Source organism: Crinia signifera, chromosome 5 (assembly GCF_055691185.1).
Source record: "Crinia signifera chromosome 5, ASM5569118v1, whole genome shotgun sequence".
NCBI lineage: Eukaryota > Metazoa > Chordata > Amphibia > Anura > Myobatrachidae > Crinia > Crinia signifera.
Window position 1 is genome coordinate 79122823 of NC_139221.1, and position 20482 is coordinate 79143304.

Below are 20482 nucleotides of genomic sequence, written 5' to 3' on the forward strand. Positions count from 1 at the left end.
ATGTGCAGACATCCCGCAAAAGTGCTAATCTTCGGCGAAACAAGATGGACAAAGCAGAGACTTGAACCTTCAAGGTAGATAAGCGCAATCCAGCCTCCAGGCCCTTCTGTAAGAAAGATAGAATCCGAGCCAGGCGGTAAGACTTAGGATTGAAGTGGCGAGTCCTACACCAAATAAAGTAGGCCCTCCAAACACGATAAGCCCTCGCCGAGGAAGCCTTCCTCGCTCTTAGCATAGTGGAGATTACTCGCGCATTAAACCCCCTAGATCTCAAGAGGGAGGTTTCAATAGCCACCCCGTCAAAGCCAGATGCCTCAGATCTGGATGCAGACACGGACCCTGAGAGAGAAGGTCCGGGCGCAATGGCAGACTAATTGGGGGGGCCACCGACAGAGCCTGAAGATCTGAGAACCAGACTCGTCTGGGCCAATGCGGGGCCACCAGGATCAATGTGCCCCCCTCCACCTTCAGCTTGCGAATCAGTCGCAATAGAAGGGAGAATGGTGGGAAGGCGTACATCAGCCTGAACGGCCACGGAGAGGACAGGGCATCCACCAGGATGGCGGCCGGGTCGCGAGCCCTGGATCCGTAAAAGGGAACCTTGTGGTTGTGTTGAGAGGCCATCAGGTCCACTTTGGGTAAGCCCCACCGACGTACCAGCATCTGGAACACCTCCAGATGGAGGGACCATTCGCCGGCATTCAGTGTTTGACGGCTTAGGAAGTCCGCTTCCCAATTCTGGACTCCTGGGATAAAGACCTCTGATAGAGCAGGAATCTTCTTCTCCGCCCACTGAAAGATGCGGGATGTTTCCACCATTGCTGCCCGGCTGCGGGTGCCACCCTGGTGGTTAATATAAGCCACCGTGGTCGCATTGTCCGACTGGACCTGCACCGGACGACCCCTCAGCCAGGGTTCTGCCAGGCAAAGAGCTCGGAAGACCGCCCTCAGTTCAAAGACATTGATTTGAAGCTTGGCCTCCGATGTAGACCAAAGGCCTTGGAATGACCTCTGGCAAGTGACCGCTCCCCAACCGCGGAGACTGGCATCCGTGGTGAGAAGGGTCCATTGGTGGATCCAAAATGGCCGTCCCATCGTGAGTTCTGGTCTAGGAGCCACCACGAGAGAGAGAGAGAGAGAGAGAGACAGGTTGCCGGCGATAAGGTTATCACCTGAGATCGGAGAGAAAAGATAGGATCCTGACCACTTGGAGAGGATCTCCTTCTGAAGTGTGCGGGAGTGGAACTGGGCATATTCCGCCATGTCGAAGGTCGACACCATTGAACCCAGTACCTTCATGCAAGCATGCATGGACATGACCACTTGGAGAGGATCTCCTTCTGAAGTGTGCGGGAGTGGAACTGGGCATATTCCGCCATGTCGAAGGTCGACACCATTGAACCCAGTACCTTCATGCAAGCATGCATGGACACCCGTCGGGGATAGAGGAGCCGACGAATTCGGGACTGCAGAGTGTGCCGACGGTCCTCTGGCAGGTAGATCCTCTGATGGATGGTGGTCAACCTGGCCCCCAAGTGAATCATCGACTGTGCCGGAATCAGTGAGGACTTGTCCCAATTGATGATCCAGCCGTGTCGTTCCAGGAGCTGTATCACCACAGTCAGGTGGTCCCGGAGAAGGTCTGCAGAAGGTGCGAGAATCAACAGGTCGTCCAGATATGGGAGTATCCGGATACCCTGGCTGCGCAGACTGCTGCCCATCACTGCCAACACCTTTGTGAACACACGGGGGGCAGTGGATAGACCAAATGGTAGTGCCCTGAACTGGAAATGTTGGTCCAGTATGTCAAAGCGCAGGAACCGCTGATGTTCTGGACGGATGGGGATGTGTAAGTACGCATCCTGTATGTCCAAGGATGCCATAAAATCCCCTGGCTGAAGGGCCAGGACAATGGAGCGCAGAGTCTCCATCCTGAACTTTGGAACACGTACAAACTTGTTCAGCTTCTTTAAGTTGAGTATGGGCCTGTAGGAACCGTTTGGTTTCCTGACCAGGAAGAGGCTGGCGTAAAACCCCGAACCCCTTTGGGCCCAGGGGACGGGTATGATGACTCCTGCTTGAAGCGAACGTTGAACTGCTTGTTCTAACGCTCTGCGCTTTTGCAGGTCTGATGGAAGACTCGTGGAAAAGAACGATGTCGGTGGGCGATGCCAAAAAGTTAAGGAGTAGCCCCGAGAGAACACCTCCTGAACCCACGCGTTTGTGGTGGATTCCAACCAGATGGGAGAAAACTCCAACAGACGACCGCCCACCTTGGGATCCCCCAGGTGGGGGCCCACCCCATCATGCGGCGGGCTTGTCCGCAGGCTTGGGGTCAGGGCGTCTGGTGGCCCAGGGACGCTTGCCTCTAGGGCGGGAGGATCTGCCCCCTGGGAAGATCTGGAGGAGAAGGCCTGTCCCCTACCACGACCCTGGAACCGAAAGGACTGAAAGGCCGGCTGGGGCCGTGTAGTCGGGTGGATGGTAGAAAAGCAGTTTTTGAAGCTGCCACCGTAGCGACCATCCTATCCAGCTCGGGACCGAATAAGAGGCAACCGTTGAATGGAAGAGCTTCCAAGGCCTTCTTAGAGTCCGTGTCAGCCTTCCAGGAACGCAGCCAAAGTGATCTGCGAGCGGCCACTGCTGAAGCTGACACCCTGGAGGAGAGCGTAGCGGAATCAAGAGCTGCCTCGCCTAAGTAGAGGGCAGCCTGATGTATCAACTCTATAGTCGGTAGTAGAGTTTCTGCTGGGGCCCCCTCAGACACCCCTGCTGTGAGGACAGCAGTCCATTTAGTTAGGGCCATAGCCACCCAGGCTGATGCCAGGGCAGGCCTGCCGGCTGCTCCAGCCGTGGTGTAGATAAGCTTCAGGAAGATTTCCAACTTCCTATCCGCCTGATCCTTAAGAGACACTGTAGGGATTGGCAACAGAGAGGCTTTCACCAGTTTTGCCACATGAGCGTCTACCCTGGGGGCTGTCTCCCAGGGGGTCCTGTCCTCCTGGGGGAGAGGATATAGGGAGAAGAAACGTTTGTGAATGACAAACCTCCTATTAGGGACCTCCCAAGCTTCCTTAATGACCATGTCAAGATTATCCGACTTGGGAAATAGACTTAAGGAGCGTTTAGGGAGCTTAAATATAGGGCCGTGGTCGTCTATTAGAAGGACCTTCTTAACCGCTGTAATCAGGCATGGTACATCAAGGCGAGATGGGGGATCCTCTCTATGAGATGGGGGGTCCTCTCTAACACAGGCATCCCCTATGTCAGCGGCAACGTCAATGGCGTCATCCACATAGTCATCATCATCATCATCTTGATAGTCTTGCTCCTCCTCATCATCATCTGAATCATGCATGAGGAGGGGCCGGAGTGCCGGCGGTCTTTTAACTAAAGACCTGCGTCTATCTGCGGGCAATGAACCCTCCCCCTGGGCATCCAATGCTGGGGGGGTTGCACCCACCGCCGATGAGGACGGCACGGGTCACTGGGGCAGCGCAGCTGAGACTTTATCAACTAGCTGCGCCATCATCTGCACAAAGGATGAGGCCCAAGCAGGCTCCTGAGAAGAGGCCGTAGGTGTGGGCAGCGCCTGCGCATTGTAGCAGCTTGCGCATAGGCCGTCCTTTACATAGTCCAGGGGAGATAGGACCGCATTACAGGCTGTGCATGACAGCAATGCTGGGGTGTCCCCCTTCTTGGACTTGCCCTTGTTGGGCATAACTAATGTAAGTACAGGAGGGCTAAGTACAGAATGACACCAAATACACTGTAGCAGCTATTGGGTTAATAAGTACACATATACAGCAAGCATACATAGGCATACAATGCAAATAGAAGGCAAATGGCACTAGGCTCTTGCAGCAGCTATGGCTGACTGGAGCACTCAGTAACTGTGACCTGTGTCCCGCAGGAGAGGTACAGGGGGGACTTGCCCAAGCCTCCTGGCAGTGAAAGAGTGGAACCCCGGGTGGCACTGGAGCTTCTCCGTGTCCCTCCTCACGTGCAGCCAGGAAGGGATGTCAGTGGCGGGAACTCTCTGTGCGCCAAGCACAGTTCCCTGCCTACTGTCCCCGGGGAAGGGGCTGATGTGGGGGGAGCCACCTCCCCCTGCTAGCAAATGACCCCAGGGAAGGTGTCCTCATGCAGCGGCCCCGCATACCAGCGCTGCTGCCCACAAACTAATCTCCCTGGTGGTCCAGAGGGACGGGTGGCGAGCCGGCCGACCGCTTGCTAGCACAGCCGGCGGTCACCCCTCGCCGGCTGTAGCAGCCACTCAGTGCGCCTCGCTGCGCTATCGCACACGCTCCCGGCGGGGAGCGTGTATTACTCACAGTGCGTCCTGGTTCTACTGAAGGGGGCGCCTGTGGTTCCAGGTGTCCGGCTGTGGCTGCAGGCTCCCCAGTGCCCGGGGGCTGCTGCAGGTCCCCACCCGCGGGTGGCGATGCAGCGTCGGACCCGGGTGTTGGAGCCAGCAGTGCAGGGGTCTTTTCAGACCCCCAGCGCTGCTGCTCTGACACTTATAGTGTACAAAAAAAAAAAAATTAAAGTTATGGCTGCTATATAGCAGCCCCTCTTTTGGGTGCATCTGGCTCCTGCCAGCACCCTAGAAAAACCTGAGGTCCTTGGCCTGGAGGCGGGGTATAGGAGGGGAGGAGCCTGGCTGCCTGGGAGGCAGTTAAAGTCATCCTCTATGGTGCTGGAGCTCTCTCCCACTACTATTACCCACTGTAAAGCTGTGGCCCCTGATGTCTCCCGAAGGAGAAATGGCACTTTTCACACGATTTATTGGCCCAATGGGCTGAAATCACATGAAAAAGGGCCATATTGTAGTGTATGGGCAGCTTTAGTACATCTGCCCCTCATAGAGATATCAATTGTCATTTGCTTGTTGAAAACGGAGGCACCAAAATTGCCATATATTTGCATACTATAGATAAAAAGTTAGCATTCATTCTAGCACCCTGCACTTTTCAAAATCCAATTCGTTCCTCCTTCATGCCTTGGTGGTGACTCTCTGCTGTGCTGCTTCTAGCAGAGGGTGGCCTGTATCTTTGCTGAAATACAGAACTTTTCAGCAGAGAGGTACACACAGCTGACATTTGTAAAGCGCTGACATTTGCTTAATTAGGTCATGTGTTACAGAAACTTTTGTGCTGGTTCCTCTTGTAAAGAAGTGAGATTTGTAGAAATGTTTTACTCTGGGAAAAAATATCTACAGTATAAACACAAAAGCCACATCTTTCGCTTTCTGCATGCAGAAAAACGAACATTTTGGTAAAAGGCAAAAAGGCTGACCAGCCTCTTACACCCAGCAATAGCCACAGACTCTGGCTTTTGGGGAGCAATGACACATTCACTTTCATTATATGGCATCACCAAGTGTCCATAGTGTCATACATGGGGACTTACAATAGTATAAACAGTACAATATAAAAACTGTTCAAACAGATACAAAAGGGATACGGCCATTAGGTCGACAAGCATTGGGTCAACATGGGTCTAGGTCGACAGTCAAAAGGTCGACATGGGGGTTTTTCACTGTTTTTTGAGCTGACATGGGCAGACAGGTGGTATTTCATGTCCTACCATCCACTAGGGCGAGGCGAAAGAATAAAATAGTGTGCCGAGCGTAGTGAGACACTGTGCACGAAGCATGGTGAACGCAGCGAGCCATGCGAGGGGATGCAGTGCTACGTTTCAGTGTCCATGACGACTGTCGACATTCGGGTAAAAAAACCCTGTGAAAAACCCCATGTCGACCTTTTGACTGTCGACCTTGCCCATGTCGACCTAATGATCCATACCCATACAAAAGGAAGGATGCTCATACTTGTACAGGGATAAAAAAAAATACTCTACAAATACAACTCACACACATTACAATAAACCTCTGTACAACAGTTCTACTTTTATATGTGTATAAGTAATTTGCCCCGTACATTTCCAGATTTTTGTTCCCACTAGACAGATTAAACAAATAAATCTTTAGGTGTGTATCCTGCTTTAGTAAATTAACCCCATGGAATTTACATATTTTACATGGAGACTGAAATTAATTACAATGTGACACCAGCTGGTGAGAGCTCATGCACCAGTACCCAATCTTATTGGCTCTCCAGCTGGTGCCACATTTTAATTGGCTGCCAGTATGGAGGGGAGGGGCAGGGAACCCCCCGACTAGAAATTAGTCCCCACAATATCTAGTGGCAGCCCTGTAGGCTAATTCTGTTTTATCTCATGTAAAGAGTTTCAAAACCATTATGTTTTCCTATCACTTACTGTAGCACATATACATTGTGGAGGGACTTTTTGAACTCCCAGTATATATCAACACATCCATTTTTGTCACGATTGCTCATTTTGATCTGAAGGTCTAGTTAGACTCTTTGGGTGAAATTTAATAGGATGAGAGATTCAGAAAGTGAAAGGTGAGAGATTTGGTAAGAAATCTCCAGCATTTTTCAAGCAGTAATCATTTAAACTTCAAACTCAAACTGGGTTCTGCAGTGTAAATGATTGCTGCTTTAGAAACAAGTAAGCCTGCTTGAAGCAAATGCTTTGAAAGCTAGTCTGCTACATTGGGATCACCTCTGTGTTTGTGCATGTGTGAGAGAAAGATGTAGCTTCACTCGCTGCCAACAGATGGCAGTGTTTCAGAGACACACACATACACTAGCTAGACATACATTATACAGATGTAGAATTACATTCCCCTCAGCTATTTAAACTGCCAGCAGGGGGCGCTCCAGTAACTGCACCATTCTACAACTAAAGAGAAGATAACTAACCTGTGCACTTTAATGACCTGCTGCGAATGTAGCATACTGTATGTAACTGTCAGCTGGCTGTCTACTGTGTGACAGTAAACTTACTTGTTGATCACACAGCTGTGACAGCGCAGCCATGTGACATTGCACAATCAAAAGTGACCAAACGGACTACGTAGAAACACAAACACTATATTCATTACATTAGTCATCACATCATAATAAGGACCTGTTACTTATGCACAACTGAAGGACAAGTGTGCTCATGTGCAGTGACTCAGCAACACTGGTGGTCTGTACCTTGCAGTGTGTACAGAGTGTGTGCAGACAGAGTGAGCGCTTACCAGAGAAAATGTTCCCCACCAATGTTGTATATATTACCCGTCAGATAGCCTCCCTAGCACAGACACCCACGGGCAGCAGGGATGGAGCCTGGGGAGGAGGCAGACTCTTCCAGCAGCAGAAGCAGCCCCTCCTCCTCACACATGGCTTCTATTATGTGCATTGCACTTCCTGTGTGTCTCCCCAATGGCAGCAGCTGAGGATGGGAACGTTGCAGGGTCTGCTTTTGCTGCTGTGCTGTTAAAGTATACTATGCTGCTGCTGCTGCTGCTGCTGCTGCTGCTGCTGCTGCTGAATGATTTCTTCTGCCAGCGATGAAACATTATTTTACATTTATAAAAGTTATTCACATTGATACTGTAACTAATCTCCTACCCTAAAACAACATACTTGCAAGGTCATTGATCTAAAAATACAGTATTAATAGTGTATTAAGTCAATTAGCTCTACTGTTGATTATGCATGGTGACCAAATTTACAGATTGAACTACAGTGCCAAGACTGGCACATGAAGGGATTTGGACATTAGTCCGTCCCGGGAGCGACCTGGCATTTATGTTTAGAAGCACACAGCGACCTGACAATAAGCCAGGTTGCTGATGTCATATGGGGGTGGGGCAGAGTGGCAGCGTGCCATCAAGAGTGGGGAGGAAGCGGGGCTTGGAGCTGATGCTGTCTCTAAGAGCTGCCTCCTCCATAGTGTAAAGCAGCCTTTCCCAACCACATACTGTACCTCCCAACTTCTGTGTTGGGGAAATAGGGACAGCGTCTATTCTATTAGATTGGGGGGTCTCCCAACTGCCACCTCCCGCAGCGGGACAATGCCTGCCGCGGGTGGGACAGCGGGACAGGACCCGAAAATCGGGACTGTCCCGCTGTAATCGTGACAGTTGGGAGGTATGCAACCACGGTCCTCAAGGCACAGCAACAGTGCAGGTTTTAGTGATATCCAGGCTTCAGCACAGATGGTTTAATCAGAATCACTCAGGTACTAATTAAATCACCTGTGCTCAAACCTGGATATCTACAAAACCTGCTCTGTTGGTGTGCCTTGAGGACCGTGGTTGGGAAAGCTTGGTGTAAAGGGAACCCTGGGTTGCTTGACACGGGTTACCCGGTCACACTGCACAGACACCCTAGTTATTTTTGCGAAGGGGTCAGAGTAGATGGTCTAGGCCCCTTGAAGTGTGTGATCAAAGTGAGCTTCAGCCCACAAACGGCCACTGCACTCTCTCCCCTATGTCCCTGATATCACTCTCCTTGTCCCCGTTTCCTCATTGTCATGCTCTCTGTCCCTTTATCCTGCTGTCACTATCCCTGTTCCTGCTGTCACTCTCTTTATCCCTATGTCCCTGCTGTCACATTCCCTGTCCCAGTATCCCGCTGTCACTCTCCTTGTCCCTGCTGTCACTCTCCCTGTATGTCTTCTGTTACTCTCTCTGTGCCTGAATTTTGGCTTATACCTTGTGGCATAATGTGCAAGGGGCACTAGTACTAGAAAGTATAAGGAGGCCTCCTATTGTGGTACATAATGTCTATTATATAGGGTTATGGTATCATAGATCTACAATGTCTAGGTCTACAGTCATAAGATCAACCACTAATGGTCGAAAGTCAAAAGATCAACAGGGTCAAAAGGTCATCAGGGAACAACTGTCGACCATACACCTGTGCACCTGCTGGGTTACCAGCAAAACATGCACTGTGTGGGGTAATGAGGATCGAGTTCCCTGACCACTGGTCTAGATCCCCTTCAGTTTTGACAATTTTCCCATCATGCCCTGGGTCCACGTAGCTAACCACAGTGCCACCAATGTTGTCAGGGCTGCAAGAAGGAAGGGGGGGGGGGGGGGGCTAGGGGGTTGCATGCTCCGAGTGCTGTATGTTATACCCATACGTCAGGGGTTCCCAAACTGTGTGGCACCCCTAGGCCAAAGGTTTCTTATTGGGTACTTAAAAAAAATATATATGGTACTTATATGTTAGTTGGGCGCCCGTTACGTAGTTTGCATAGTGGTGTATTGAGAATACCAATGCACCACTATGCTGGCTACGTAAACTACGTAACTTACGCAAATGACGTAACTGAGCCCTGCTAACACATAAAGGATCATATGGCCACTATCCACGTCATAACCCCAGTGTCCACGTGGGCGTGGAGTTAATTTTATAAAGTGTATAAAATTAACTCCACGACCACGTGGACACTGGGGTTATGATGTGGATAGTGGTCATATGATTGTGTAAGTGCGTGTTGTGTGTGTGTGTATTTGTGTGTATGTGTGTCTGTGTACTGTGCATGATACTTACCTCTTTAAACTCCTGACCACCACCTACAAGGCTCTCTCCTCCTCCACCGCTCCTTACCTCTCTTCACTGATCTCTATCCACACTCCCTCCCGTCCTCTTCGCTCCATCGCTGACCGCCGACTGACCTCTCACCTAATCACCTCCTCCCACTCCCGTGTCCAAGACTTCTCTCGCGCTGCCCCCCCTGCACTGGAACAACCTCCCGCCACCCATCAGGCTTTCTGATTCCCTTACCTCCTTCAAGCGCTCCCTCAAAACCCACTTTTTTCGACTAGCCTATCCCTCCTCCTAACCTCTTTTGATCCTCCTATCCTGCCTCCGTTCCTACTTATCCTATTGTTTTTCGTTCGTCCACCCACCTATTTTTAGTATGTTAACTCTTATGAGTAGGGCTCTCCTTCCTCACGTACTCACCCTACCTCTTTACCTCACCTGTGCTCCTGTCCTGTTCTTCCCTTCCTCTACTTCATCTTCAGTCTCCTCGACAATTTTGACACCTACTTCTGAACTGAAGCTGATTTTATTTCTACCAGCTATACCCCTATTTATACTGTATTTTATCAATACACCCTGTACGTTACCTTGTCATTTGTTTTTTGTTTGCTATGTACGGCGCTGCGGACACTTTGCGGCGCCTTATAAATAAACGTACTACTACTACTATATATACTTGCCTACTTTTGATAACTAGTTTCAGGGAGATTATAGTTGGTAACATAATTTTGCAAAGCGTCCTATTGAGGGAACATGTCATGCTGCACCCAAAGGGCATGGCTAGTTCCATATATGGAGAGATTGTAAAAAGAGATTGTGAACGTGGCACCTAGAAGCGTGGGTGTGTACTGCTACATCTGAGAGGAATCTTTTAAAATGACTTATATACAAATGTAGATGAGCCCCAAAGCAGTTAGTAAAGCTGTGTACACACGGGGGCGATAGGAGCTGAAATCGCTGGCAATATATTGCTAGCAAAATATTGCTGAGCAATATATCTCCCCCGTGTGTACGGGGCTTTAGAGATACTATACTTGCTAAAGTGCTGGGAAATAGTGCAGATGATTCAATGTAAATGTATCTATTTCTCATTCCTTTTATCCAAAAAAAAGTAACCGTATAATGTGGGCTAGGTGACATGAGGGAGATTGCTGTTATTTCAGGGAGTCTCCTGCAGAATGCAGGAGGGTTGGCAACTATGCAAGTTGTATAATGATCAAGAGGACAATAGCAAGGGGAGCCCAGCCAAATGTAAGTTTACATAAATGAAATCCATATTTGCAACTGGGAGTAAATAAGGGGTATGAGAGGACAAGGGGGAGTAAGGGACAAGCAGCAGAATTAGTCATTGGGTGAATTCATTTTACACAGGCAACATAAGGTAGAACAGATCTGGACATTAAGGGGTACTAGTCTTATTGTATGTTCTGTAGTGACTGCTGCATTTATGTCATATTTCATAGATTTCATAGATTTCTGCATAGTGAGTTCATGTGAAAGTATAAGTACACTACAGAACATGCATATTATTTCAGCAGTTTGCGGTTGTTGTTTTTTTGTTTTTTTTTTATTGTTTAATAAACAAACATAAAACAGACATAAAATGAGACATTGGTCTGATTTACATTACTTCATATGCTGTCAGTGTCCTTGTAACCCCGGCCTCTCCGTTCATGTCGGATACCACTGCCTCCTAGCGGCGCAATACAGTAGGGTCATGTCTGCACAGCACGGGTCACAGGAAGCAGCAGCTCCATGGCTGACACGGAAGTGGAAAACCTGCGCAGCCAAGTGAGTGCGGTGTAACCGGCAATGTGCCGCAGGCTGTGTAGGGAGACGCGTGTAGTTGCGCTCCGTGTGTCCGGTTTCCAGTAGAAGAATGTTATTAAACTGTGTGTGCAAATTATATGTGCTAATAATTGGCGGGAGAGGGAGAGAGCGGAAATGTCAGATGCCAGAAAATATTATTGAACACCAGTTTGATAAATGGTGCAAAAACCTGCAATATGCAGCTTATGGGTTAGAATACGTGAAAGTTAAATGTAATACACGAAGCATACTGTAGTGACACACGGTGCGATGTGGTTATGGGTGAAAACCGGACCAGGATAAAACCGCCGGACCAGACATCAAACTCTGCATTTTGGAGCTTGTAGCCTCCGGTCCGGGGGGTGTCCTGTCCGGGGGGGGGCTGCCTGTCACACCAGTCACCAGGCAGAGGAGGAGGGAGAGAATAAAGCCTCCCTGCATGACAAGACACCCCCCGGACAGGACCCTACAAGCTCCGGACTGCAGATTGTGATGTCCTGTCCGGCGGTCCGGAGTGTAGTCCGGTCCGGTTTTTACATAGTCCCGTGCGAGAGATTCGATCGAATGGCAAGCAAGACACATACTAATGATTCCTGCACGTTAGTCACTAGGTTTAGGAGACCATTGATCAGTAATCACACCTGCAATGCAATCTGGGTGTAATATGGACATCATCGCAAAATACCAGTAGCAAGTGGTGGTGATCAGACAGATGAAAACAGGGTACTTACATAATATCTGGGCTCCCGTTTTTCTTATGAGACCGCGTCCCCTCACGGGGCTCGCTGCGCTCGCCACGCTTCGAGCACGGTGGCTCGCTGCGCTCGCCACACAATATAAAATCATCTCCATGCGTAGTTGGATAGTATGGGTATGAAAAAATGGGGTGCATTTAACATGGGAGCCCAGATAATACATAAGTACCGAACACAGATTACAAAGCAGGGTACTTGTGTATTATCACGGCGCCCGATTTTACGGGTACGTACACAAACATAGTCAAATCGTAGTGCATGCCGTTATGATATGGCATGCGATGCGATTTTGACACTTATAATGGCATTTAATGTACTATACCATTAAATGGCATATAATATCATTTTTTTAAGCCCCCCCCCCAGTATCGTCACGATCCCGAAGCATGGCGAGCTCAGCGGTACGCGTCTGTCCGACCTTTTCATACCCCCATTATCCTCTCCGGGAGAAGCCTGGAGAGGAATCTTTCATTACGAGTTTGGGGGCGGGGCTTAACGGTGATTGTGACATTTTAGCTCCGCCCCCTCCTCTGAGACCCGCGGATTGCAGCATTTAAATGCCGCGATCGGGGGGGGGGGGGGGGGTGCTCAGTGGGGGTCCCCGTGATTCCGGGAGGGTTGCCCACCCTTCCGGGGGTTGGGAGGGGGGACCCGATTTCCGGGAGACTCCCGCAAATTCCGGGAGGGTCGGCAACCCTGTGTTACATGTATTAGATGTCCCCTAGCGGGGCTCGCCACACTATATAAAATAAAATCAACTCCACGCCGACGTGGATAGTGGGGGTATGAAAAGGTCCGACGCGTACCGATGCGCTCGCCATGCTTCGGGATGACGTGGATAGTGGGGGGCCAAAATAAATGACATGATATGTCATTTAATGGTATAGGATATTAACTGGCATTATTATAGGTTCCATCAGAACCCATATCGCATCGCATGCCATACAATAATGGCATGCGATGCGATTTTTTATCGCACCCTATCTTTTTAATGGATTCGCTGACACAGAGCAGTGAATACATTAGATAGGAAAATCGCATTGCATCGCATGCCATACAATATGGTATGCTATACGATTTCACTACTGTGAATAGCCCTCTACACAAACGGCGTAGTGGGCGCCGTGATAATACACAAGTACCCAAAGCAGTACTGGTTCAGGTGGACAGACAGGACCAGAATGCGGAGCAGCACCAGGTAGTACGAACACATACCCTCCAACATAGCCCATTCCATTAGGTACAAAATGCTCTGTTCCTGGACTTCCCTGCCAGTGGCAGTTGCAGAGGTGGGGCTGCAGCACAGTCCAATATTCAAATAGGTTAGCCACACCTACTGCAACTCCAAACATCACTGTCCTGGACTCACTGGTAGTTGATGTGACCCCCCTCTTTGAATTTTGGACTGTGCTGGAGTCCAACATCTGTAAATGCCACTGGCAGGGAAGTCCAGGAACAGAGCATTTTGTACCTAATGGAATGGGTCATGTTGCAGGGTATGCGAACAGGCAATAGGACTGGATTTAAGAGCAGCACTAGATAATACAGACAACAGGATCGAATTGCAGAACAGCATTGAACTAGTTCATTTATAAGAAAGGTGTGTCAACACAGGAGACAGCAATCATTTTTGATTTAAGTATTGTATTATTATGAATCTATACCGAGCTCCACTACCGCTGCTACTTTTTGTTAACTCTAAATAGAGTTGAATGCACACCTGCAATTATTCAATCAATTTGAGCAATTAAGCTATCCCATTGGCTACTATGCATTTAAAAACCGGGGTTTTCACTCCAGGAGTATACCACAATCCTTCTGAAGAAACCGCCGTTATCGTCTGCGGAGAAACGCGTCAAGGACTGTCACTTTGTGACCCATACCTATCCAGAGCCCTCACTCATCACATCTTGATTTCCCTGAGAACGACTGCTTCCTCTATAACGCACAGCTGCCACCTACTCAAAGTGTCTGCAAGCCGTTTAACACTGGAGAAGAAGGTCCTGTCACAAACATCAACAGGTCAGTGAGGCTTGCTCCCCGCTCTACCCACAACAGAGGCTCGCCACATACAGCTAGAGCCTAAGCGGGTCGTAGCGAGCTCACCTATTTGAAAACTTTTCTTCTGCGGCAAAAAAGTATATTTCACATTCACATACAGAGGAACATTGCAGCCAATATATTGTACAGTCTGTACCTCATGGTGATTAGACACCTATCCAACTCTCAGGGTGTCCTGTTATTTTCACCAATCAAAGTTTTAAAGTTCTTTTGGCACTGACAAAAATTGCCATACACGTATCTTCTAAAAAGAAATTTGGAGGACTATTTTTTTCAATTAATACACACACCCTGGTGCGCACAGGGTTGTGTGTCTAAGAAAATTTGAAATCTCATTATATATTCCTAAATTGAGTGATTTGGAGCCGGATACTATTAATTATATCTTGGTCATTTATTGTGACTTTTTTATACAGTATGAGTTATTTCTAATTGTGTATTTTTATATTTATTTTTATATGTATTTTTTATAATAAACTGTAATCAATTTTTCAAAAATTGTGTGGCGCTCTCTAAACATCTTCTATTAATTTAAATCATTGTTATATTTACTAATTTAGATCATTTATTCTACTATTTTTATTGACAATTTCCAGAATTGTCTCTGGGAGCGGCCATTATCTAAACTTACCAGATTTGTTCCCCCCCTTTTTTTGTGTGTATGTATTTGTGTATATATGTGTGCATGTATATGTACATGTATATACACTGAGTAGTGGATTTATTAAAAGAGATCGCGCCCGATTATATTCTTTTTATGTTTTTACTGCTTTCTTCTGGTATTTATTTGGGCAGCGATTAATCAGTTTATTTAATTGATTGTTTGATTTAATACATTGTTCAAAGCTTATTGTCTATAGGCGCTATATACTTTACGGTTTACTGTAAATTCTTTTTAAGGAATGGCATCCCTTGATAGCAACTCTAGGAATCTTAGACGTAACCAATTATTGGGTAATGTTAATATTGGAGAGAACACCCAAAGTAACACCACCTCATCAGAAATGATTCATTTGTTTAATAAACTGGAAACAGTTTTAAAAAATGAAACCAGACATTGGCTGGATAAAATGTTGCTCACGAAATACATAGAAAATAAAATGATCCCAAGAGGATTACGAATTTTCAAAACCTGCTCTTTTCAAGAAAATTCCGAACTAACTTCCAAATGGAATGATACATTGGATGAATGTTCTTTTAATTTAATTAAATTACTGATCACTTACAGAGACACTAAAGTCACTGAAGCAGCAACAGAGATCAGTTTGATACAAACCCAACTGAAAGCATTCAAATCTTGTTCAGATTTTTCTGATCTAGACACAAGATTGAATCAAAAAATTGATGAATATGAGCAGTTTTTGATTAATTCAAAAAATGGAAAATTGTCTAGAGATTTGGTAGATTATCAAAGCAATCAAGTTAGGACGTATAATAGGAAATTTAAGAACCCTAATTCCACACAAAATAGATCAAATATCTACCACCCCTCTCCTAACAGAGATAGATTCCCAAACAGGTCAGATTCATACCAACCATCCCCCAATAGAGGCAGGTTTCAGAACAGGAATAGGAGTAATTCCAGATATCAAAATGGCGAAAATAGGAGCCCTAGGGTTAATAACTATGAAAATAACCACAATGGGTACACAAGAGGTAGGAAAAACTCCTACAATAGATCTAATAACCACATTTTAAATAGATCAGATAATTCGAGAACAGCAATTAATCCCCCTAACCGAGTGTCAGACTATGGTGCAGAAGGTGCTATACCTAAACACCATTCCAATATGAACAGAAACCCCAATGCACCTTCCCAGGTCAGTTTTTTAGGGAAAGATCTTTTCCCACTGTGGAGAACTCAGAATCGGTACGAACCACTAAACGTGGAGTCACCAAAACGAAAAAGTTTAGAACAAGAGGAACCAGAGGAGGGATTAAGAAATCAATCCAAAATCACAAGAAAAGAATGAGAAATAAGGGCCTCTTCAATCTTTCCTCCAAAACTTTAACAGAGAGTGAAAAGGCTATTATATCCAAGGGGCTTAAGTTCGCACCAGCAAAACCACCACAACTTTTTGATTTATATGTCGAACTAAATCGCTACACCCGCGATCTATGTCGACAGAGACATTTTACTTTAAATAGATCGAGAGAGTTGAATGTTGAGACCATTCCCATCACTCTTGATGGAGATGATAGGAGAATGATCTCCATATTAGAAGACCTCAGAGAAGAGAGCAGTGAGGACTCATCCACAATACCTTTTTTTGACATAAATACAACAAATATCAATAAACTAAAGAAAAAATCTGAATTTTATCCTATCCAACAGAAAGATGGCTGCATTGAAGCATTTTATTCCACAACCCTTAGAGATTTCAGTATAATATGTGAAAAAGCCAATGACAAAAAAACGAAATCTAAATATGACAATCTACATCCGAACGAGAGAGCAGCTCTAAAGAGCTTAATGGAAGATGATTCCATTATTATCAAAACAGCTGATAAAGGGGGGGGGACCGTAATTCAAGATAAAAAGGACTACCTAATTGAGGCTTTAAGACAACTTGATAATAAAAAATTTTATCAAATTCTCAAACAAGACCCCACCCCCTATTATTCCAAAAAACTTAAACATATGTTGGATAATGCATTAGCCGGGGGTGCGATCAACAAGAAGGAGTTTCTTTTTTTACACAACCCTTTCCCGGTCACTCCCACTTATTATCATTTACCAAAAATTCACAAATCCATCACATCACCACCTGGTCGTCCCATTATTTCTGGTGTTGGGTCCCTCACATCTAATTTATCAGCTTATGTTGACACACACTTACAAAAATATGTGGTGTCACTGAGGTCATACATCAAGGACACCACCCAATTTCTAAGTAGGATTGGAGATGTAATGTGGAGTCACGATTATTTATTTTTGACCTGTGACGTTGAATCACTTTACAGCAACATCCCCCACAGTGGTGGGATTGAATCTGCAAGACATTATTTATCATCTGATGATGCCCTCAGTGACACCACATGTGATTTTCTTATTAATTCCATACACTTCATTCTTTCACACAATTACTTCACGTTTAATGGTGTTTATTATTTACAGACACTCGGTACCGCCATGGGCACCAAATTCGCCCCAAGTTTCGCCAATCTGTATATGGGCCGCCTAGAGGAGGAGTTGATCTGGGACGGCCCATATGGGGCGAATTTGGTGTACTATGGGCGGTACATTGATGATTTATTTTTTGTTTGGAAAGGGGATACACTTTCAGCACAAAAATTTGTTTCATTTCTTAACACCAATCAATATGGTTTAACCTTCACGAGCACTATACACCCCAAAGAAATTACCTTCTTGGACATCGCACTCTCGACTGAAGATAACAACATCCGTACAATATCATATAAAAAAGATGTAGATTGTCAGAATTTCTTAAACTTCACCAGCAGTCATCACCGCCCCTGGATCAATAATATTCCTAAAAGCCAGTATTTAAGAATTAGGCGTAACTGCTCAGAAGAAAGCGATTTTATTAAACAGGCTGATGATCTAACCATAGCCTTCCTTGAGTCAGGTTACCCGAAACAGTTACTTGAAGAGGCCCAAAAAGAAGCAATGACCCAAACACAGGTTTCCATCCTCAATAAAACTAGAGACAGAAAGACATCTAAGAATTTGGTCTTTGCGGAAAATTCTACACCCATTTTTGTTTCTAAATACAACACCCACTCTAGACAACTTAAAAATATCATTACCAAAAATCATGAAATTCTTAAGAACGACAGATTTTTACAAGAAACATTAGAAAACTATCCAAAAATAGTCTTCAGAAAAAATCTGACTTTAAAAAATGCCCTTGCCCCGAGTCACTTCCCCAATACAATAAAAAAAAACCTTGGTACAATAAAGAAAGGTTGTTTCCAATGCCCAAGATCTAAATGTATCACTTGTAAATTTTTGAAACCAAGCACTCACTTCATATCTACATCAACCAAAACATCCTATGTGATTGATAATCACATAGATTGCTCATCAACATTTGTCATATATTTAATCACATGTGATTGCGGAGCACAATACGTTGGCCGAACAACTCGCTCCTTAAACACTAGATTCCTAGAACATAGGAGAAACGTGATAAAAGGAGTTACAACCCATAGCTTATCCCGACACATTAAAAATAAACATCAAGGGAATGAGAATTGTCTAAAAATACAAGGTATAGAAAGAATTAATATTACACCCAGAGGTGGAGACAGATTCAACCTCCTTTGCAAAAAGGAAGCATATTGGATCTTTGCTCTAAACACCTTGCACCCTGTTGGCCTAAACGAAAATATTGAACTGAACAATGTATTTTAAATGGGATTCTTCTGACATGATAGAGATAAATAAGAAGTTTGAGTGATCTGACCCATTAGGATAAAATAGAGTGGGAGGTAAAGAAGTGAGAGGTACCCAATGTGGGGGTCCTTTATGTATACATAAACAAAGACTCACATACGTTTACATTATGGGGCCATTGGTTATATTTCTTTATCATTTCTTTTTTATTTTCTCTATTATTATTATAAAATATATCGGATACAAAGTAGAACGAGGTCTCCTCCTCACCTTCCCCCTTCCCCCTGCCCCCCCCCTCCCCCCCCTTTTTTTGTTAACTACTACTGTTTATTATTATTAAAATTTTATTTTCATTGTTATTGTTATTTTTAATTTTCATGCATTATATTTATTTTTCTATAATATTATTTTCATTTATTTTCAAGTACATATAATTTTTAATTAATTTTTTATATTTATCTTTAGTATTATCAAATTTATTAAATAAATAAAAAGAAATTTTTCTTAATCGAATATTATTATGTCCTATTCCAGTAGAATATATATTATATTATTATTATTTCCTATATTATTGGCCCATCTCTGGCTAATTTTCTCATATAAATATCAGTGTGTGATAACATGCTTTGTACTCTAAGGAGGAATGAGTCAGTATAATCTTCAAATTTATAATGGGACACTGTATTATATATAAAAAAAAAAAAAAAAAAAAAAAAAAAAATTAAAATCATCTGAATATAAATATAATAACAATTGTTGGGGTTCTGTCTCTGGCCGGACTCGAACCAGTGTTGCCCTGGTACCCGTTTAGTCCTAAGGCCGTTTCCCTACTTACTGAGCCATAGCTCCCTATACAACCAATGGGTGGTAAATTAGACATACTCATTCCTCTGTCAGAGTAGTTTCTATTACTGCTATCAATGATGCCATTCCTCTAATAAACGCTGTTATGTGTTTATATATCTCTTTGAATATTTTTAATGATTTGTAATGTATTTCTTTTCTTTATATATTCATTTTTGATTTAAGTATTGTATTATTATGAATCTATACCGAGCTCCACTACCGCTGCTACTTTTTGTTAACTCTAAATAGAGTTGAATGCACACCTGCAATTATTCAATCAATTTGAGCAATTAAGCTATCCCATTGGCTACTATGCATTTAAAAACCGGGGTTTTCACTCCAGGAGTATACCACAATCCTTCTGAAGAAACCGCCGTTATCGTCTGCGGAGAAACGCGTCAAGGACTGTCACTTTGTGACCCATACCTATCCAGAGCCCTCACTCATCACATCTTGATTTCCCTGAGAACGACTGCTTCCTCTATAACGCACAGCTGCCACCTACTCAAAGTGTCTGCAAGCCGTTTAACACTGGAGAAGAAGGTCCTGTCACAAACATCAACAGGTCAGTGAGGCTTGCTCCCCGCTCTACCCACAACAGAGGCTCGCCACATACAGCTAGAGCCTAAGCGGGTCGTAGCGAGCTCACCTATTTGAAAACTTTTCTTCTGCGGCAAAAAAGTATATTTCACATTCACATACAGAGGAACATTGCAGCCAATATATTGTACAGTCTGTACCTCATGGTGATTAGACACCTATCCAACTCTCAGGGTGTCCTGTTATTTTCACCAATCAAAGTTTTAAAGTTCTTTTGGCACTGACAAAAATTGCCATACACGTATCTTCTAAAAAGAAATTTGGAGGACTATTTTTTTCAATTAATACACACACCCTGGTGCGCACAGGGTTGTGTGTCTAAGAAAATTTGAAATCTCATTATATATTCCTAAATTGAGTGATTTGGAGCCGGATACTATTAATTATATCTTGGTCATTTATTGTGACTTTTTTATACAGTATGAGTTATTTCTAATTGTGTATTTTTATATTTATTTTTATATGTATTTTTTATAATAAACTGTAATCAATTTTTCAAAAATTGTGTGGCGCTCTCTAAACATCTTCTATTAATTTAAATCATTGTTATATTTACTAATTTAGATCATTTATTCTACTAAGTAAGAGGGAAGTCCTGGAACAGAGCATTTTGTACCTAATGGAATGGGTAATGT

At 44.8% G+C, this 20482-nt stretch overlaps 2 protein-coding genes across 3 annotated transcripts in view; one reads left to right on the forward strand and one right to left on the reverse strand.

Moving 5' to 3' along the window:
• Positions 1 to 7267, reverse strand: part of OSBPL1A (oxysterol binding protein like 1A) — a 145159-nt gene extending 137892 nt beyond the window's left edge. The window contains exon 1 of one of the 2 annotated variants that reach the window (XM_083187505.1): positions 7115 to 7267. The gene's annotated coding sequence lies outside the window, so the exon portion shown is untranslated. Of the gene's footprint in view, positions 1 to 6791; positions 6883 to 7114 lie in introns of those variants that run through there. The other variant, XM_083187506.1, reaches the window with a different exon arrangement.
• A 3796-nt stretch (positions 7268 to 11063) lies between these two features.
• Positions 11064 to 20482, forward strand: part of IMPACT (impact RWD domain protein) — a 41103-nt gene continuing 31684 nt past the window's right edge. Inside the window, exon 1 of the mRNA XM_083187509.1 lies at positions 11064 to 11207. Within this exon, the coding sequence (XP_083043635.1) occupies positions 11172 to 11207 (36 nt within the window). The 5' untranslated portion in view covers positions 11064 to 11171. The remainder of the gene's footprint in view (positions 11208 to 20482) is intronic.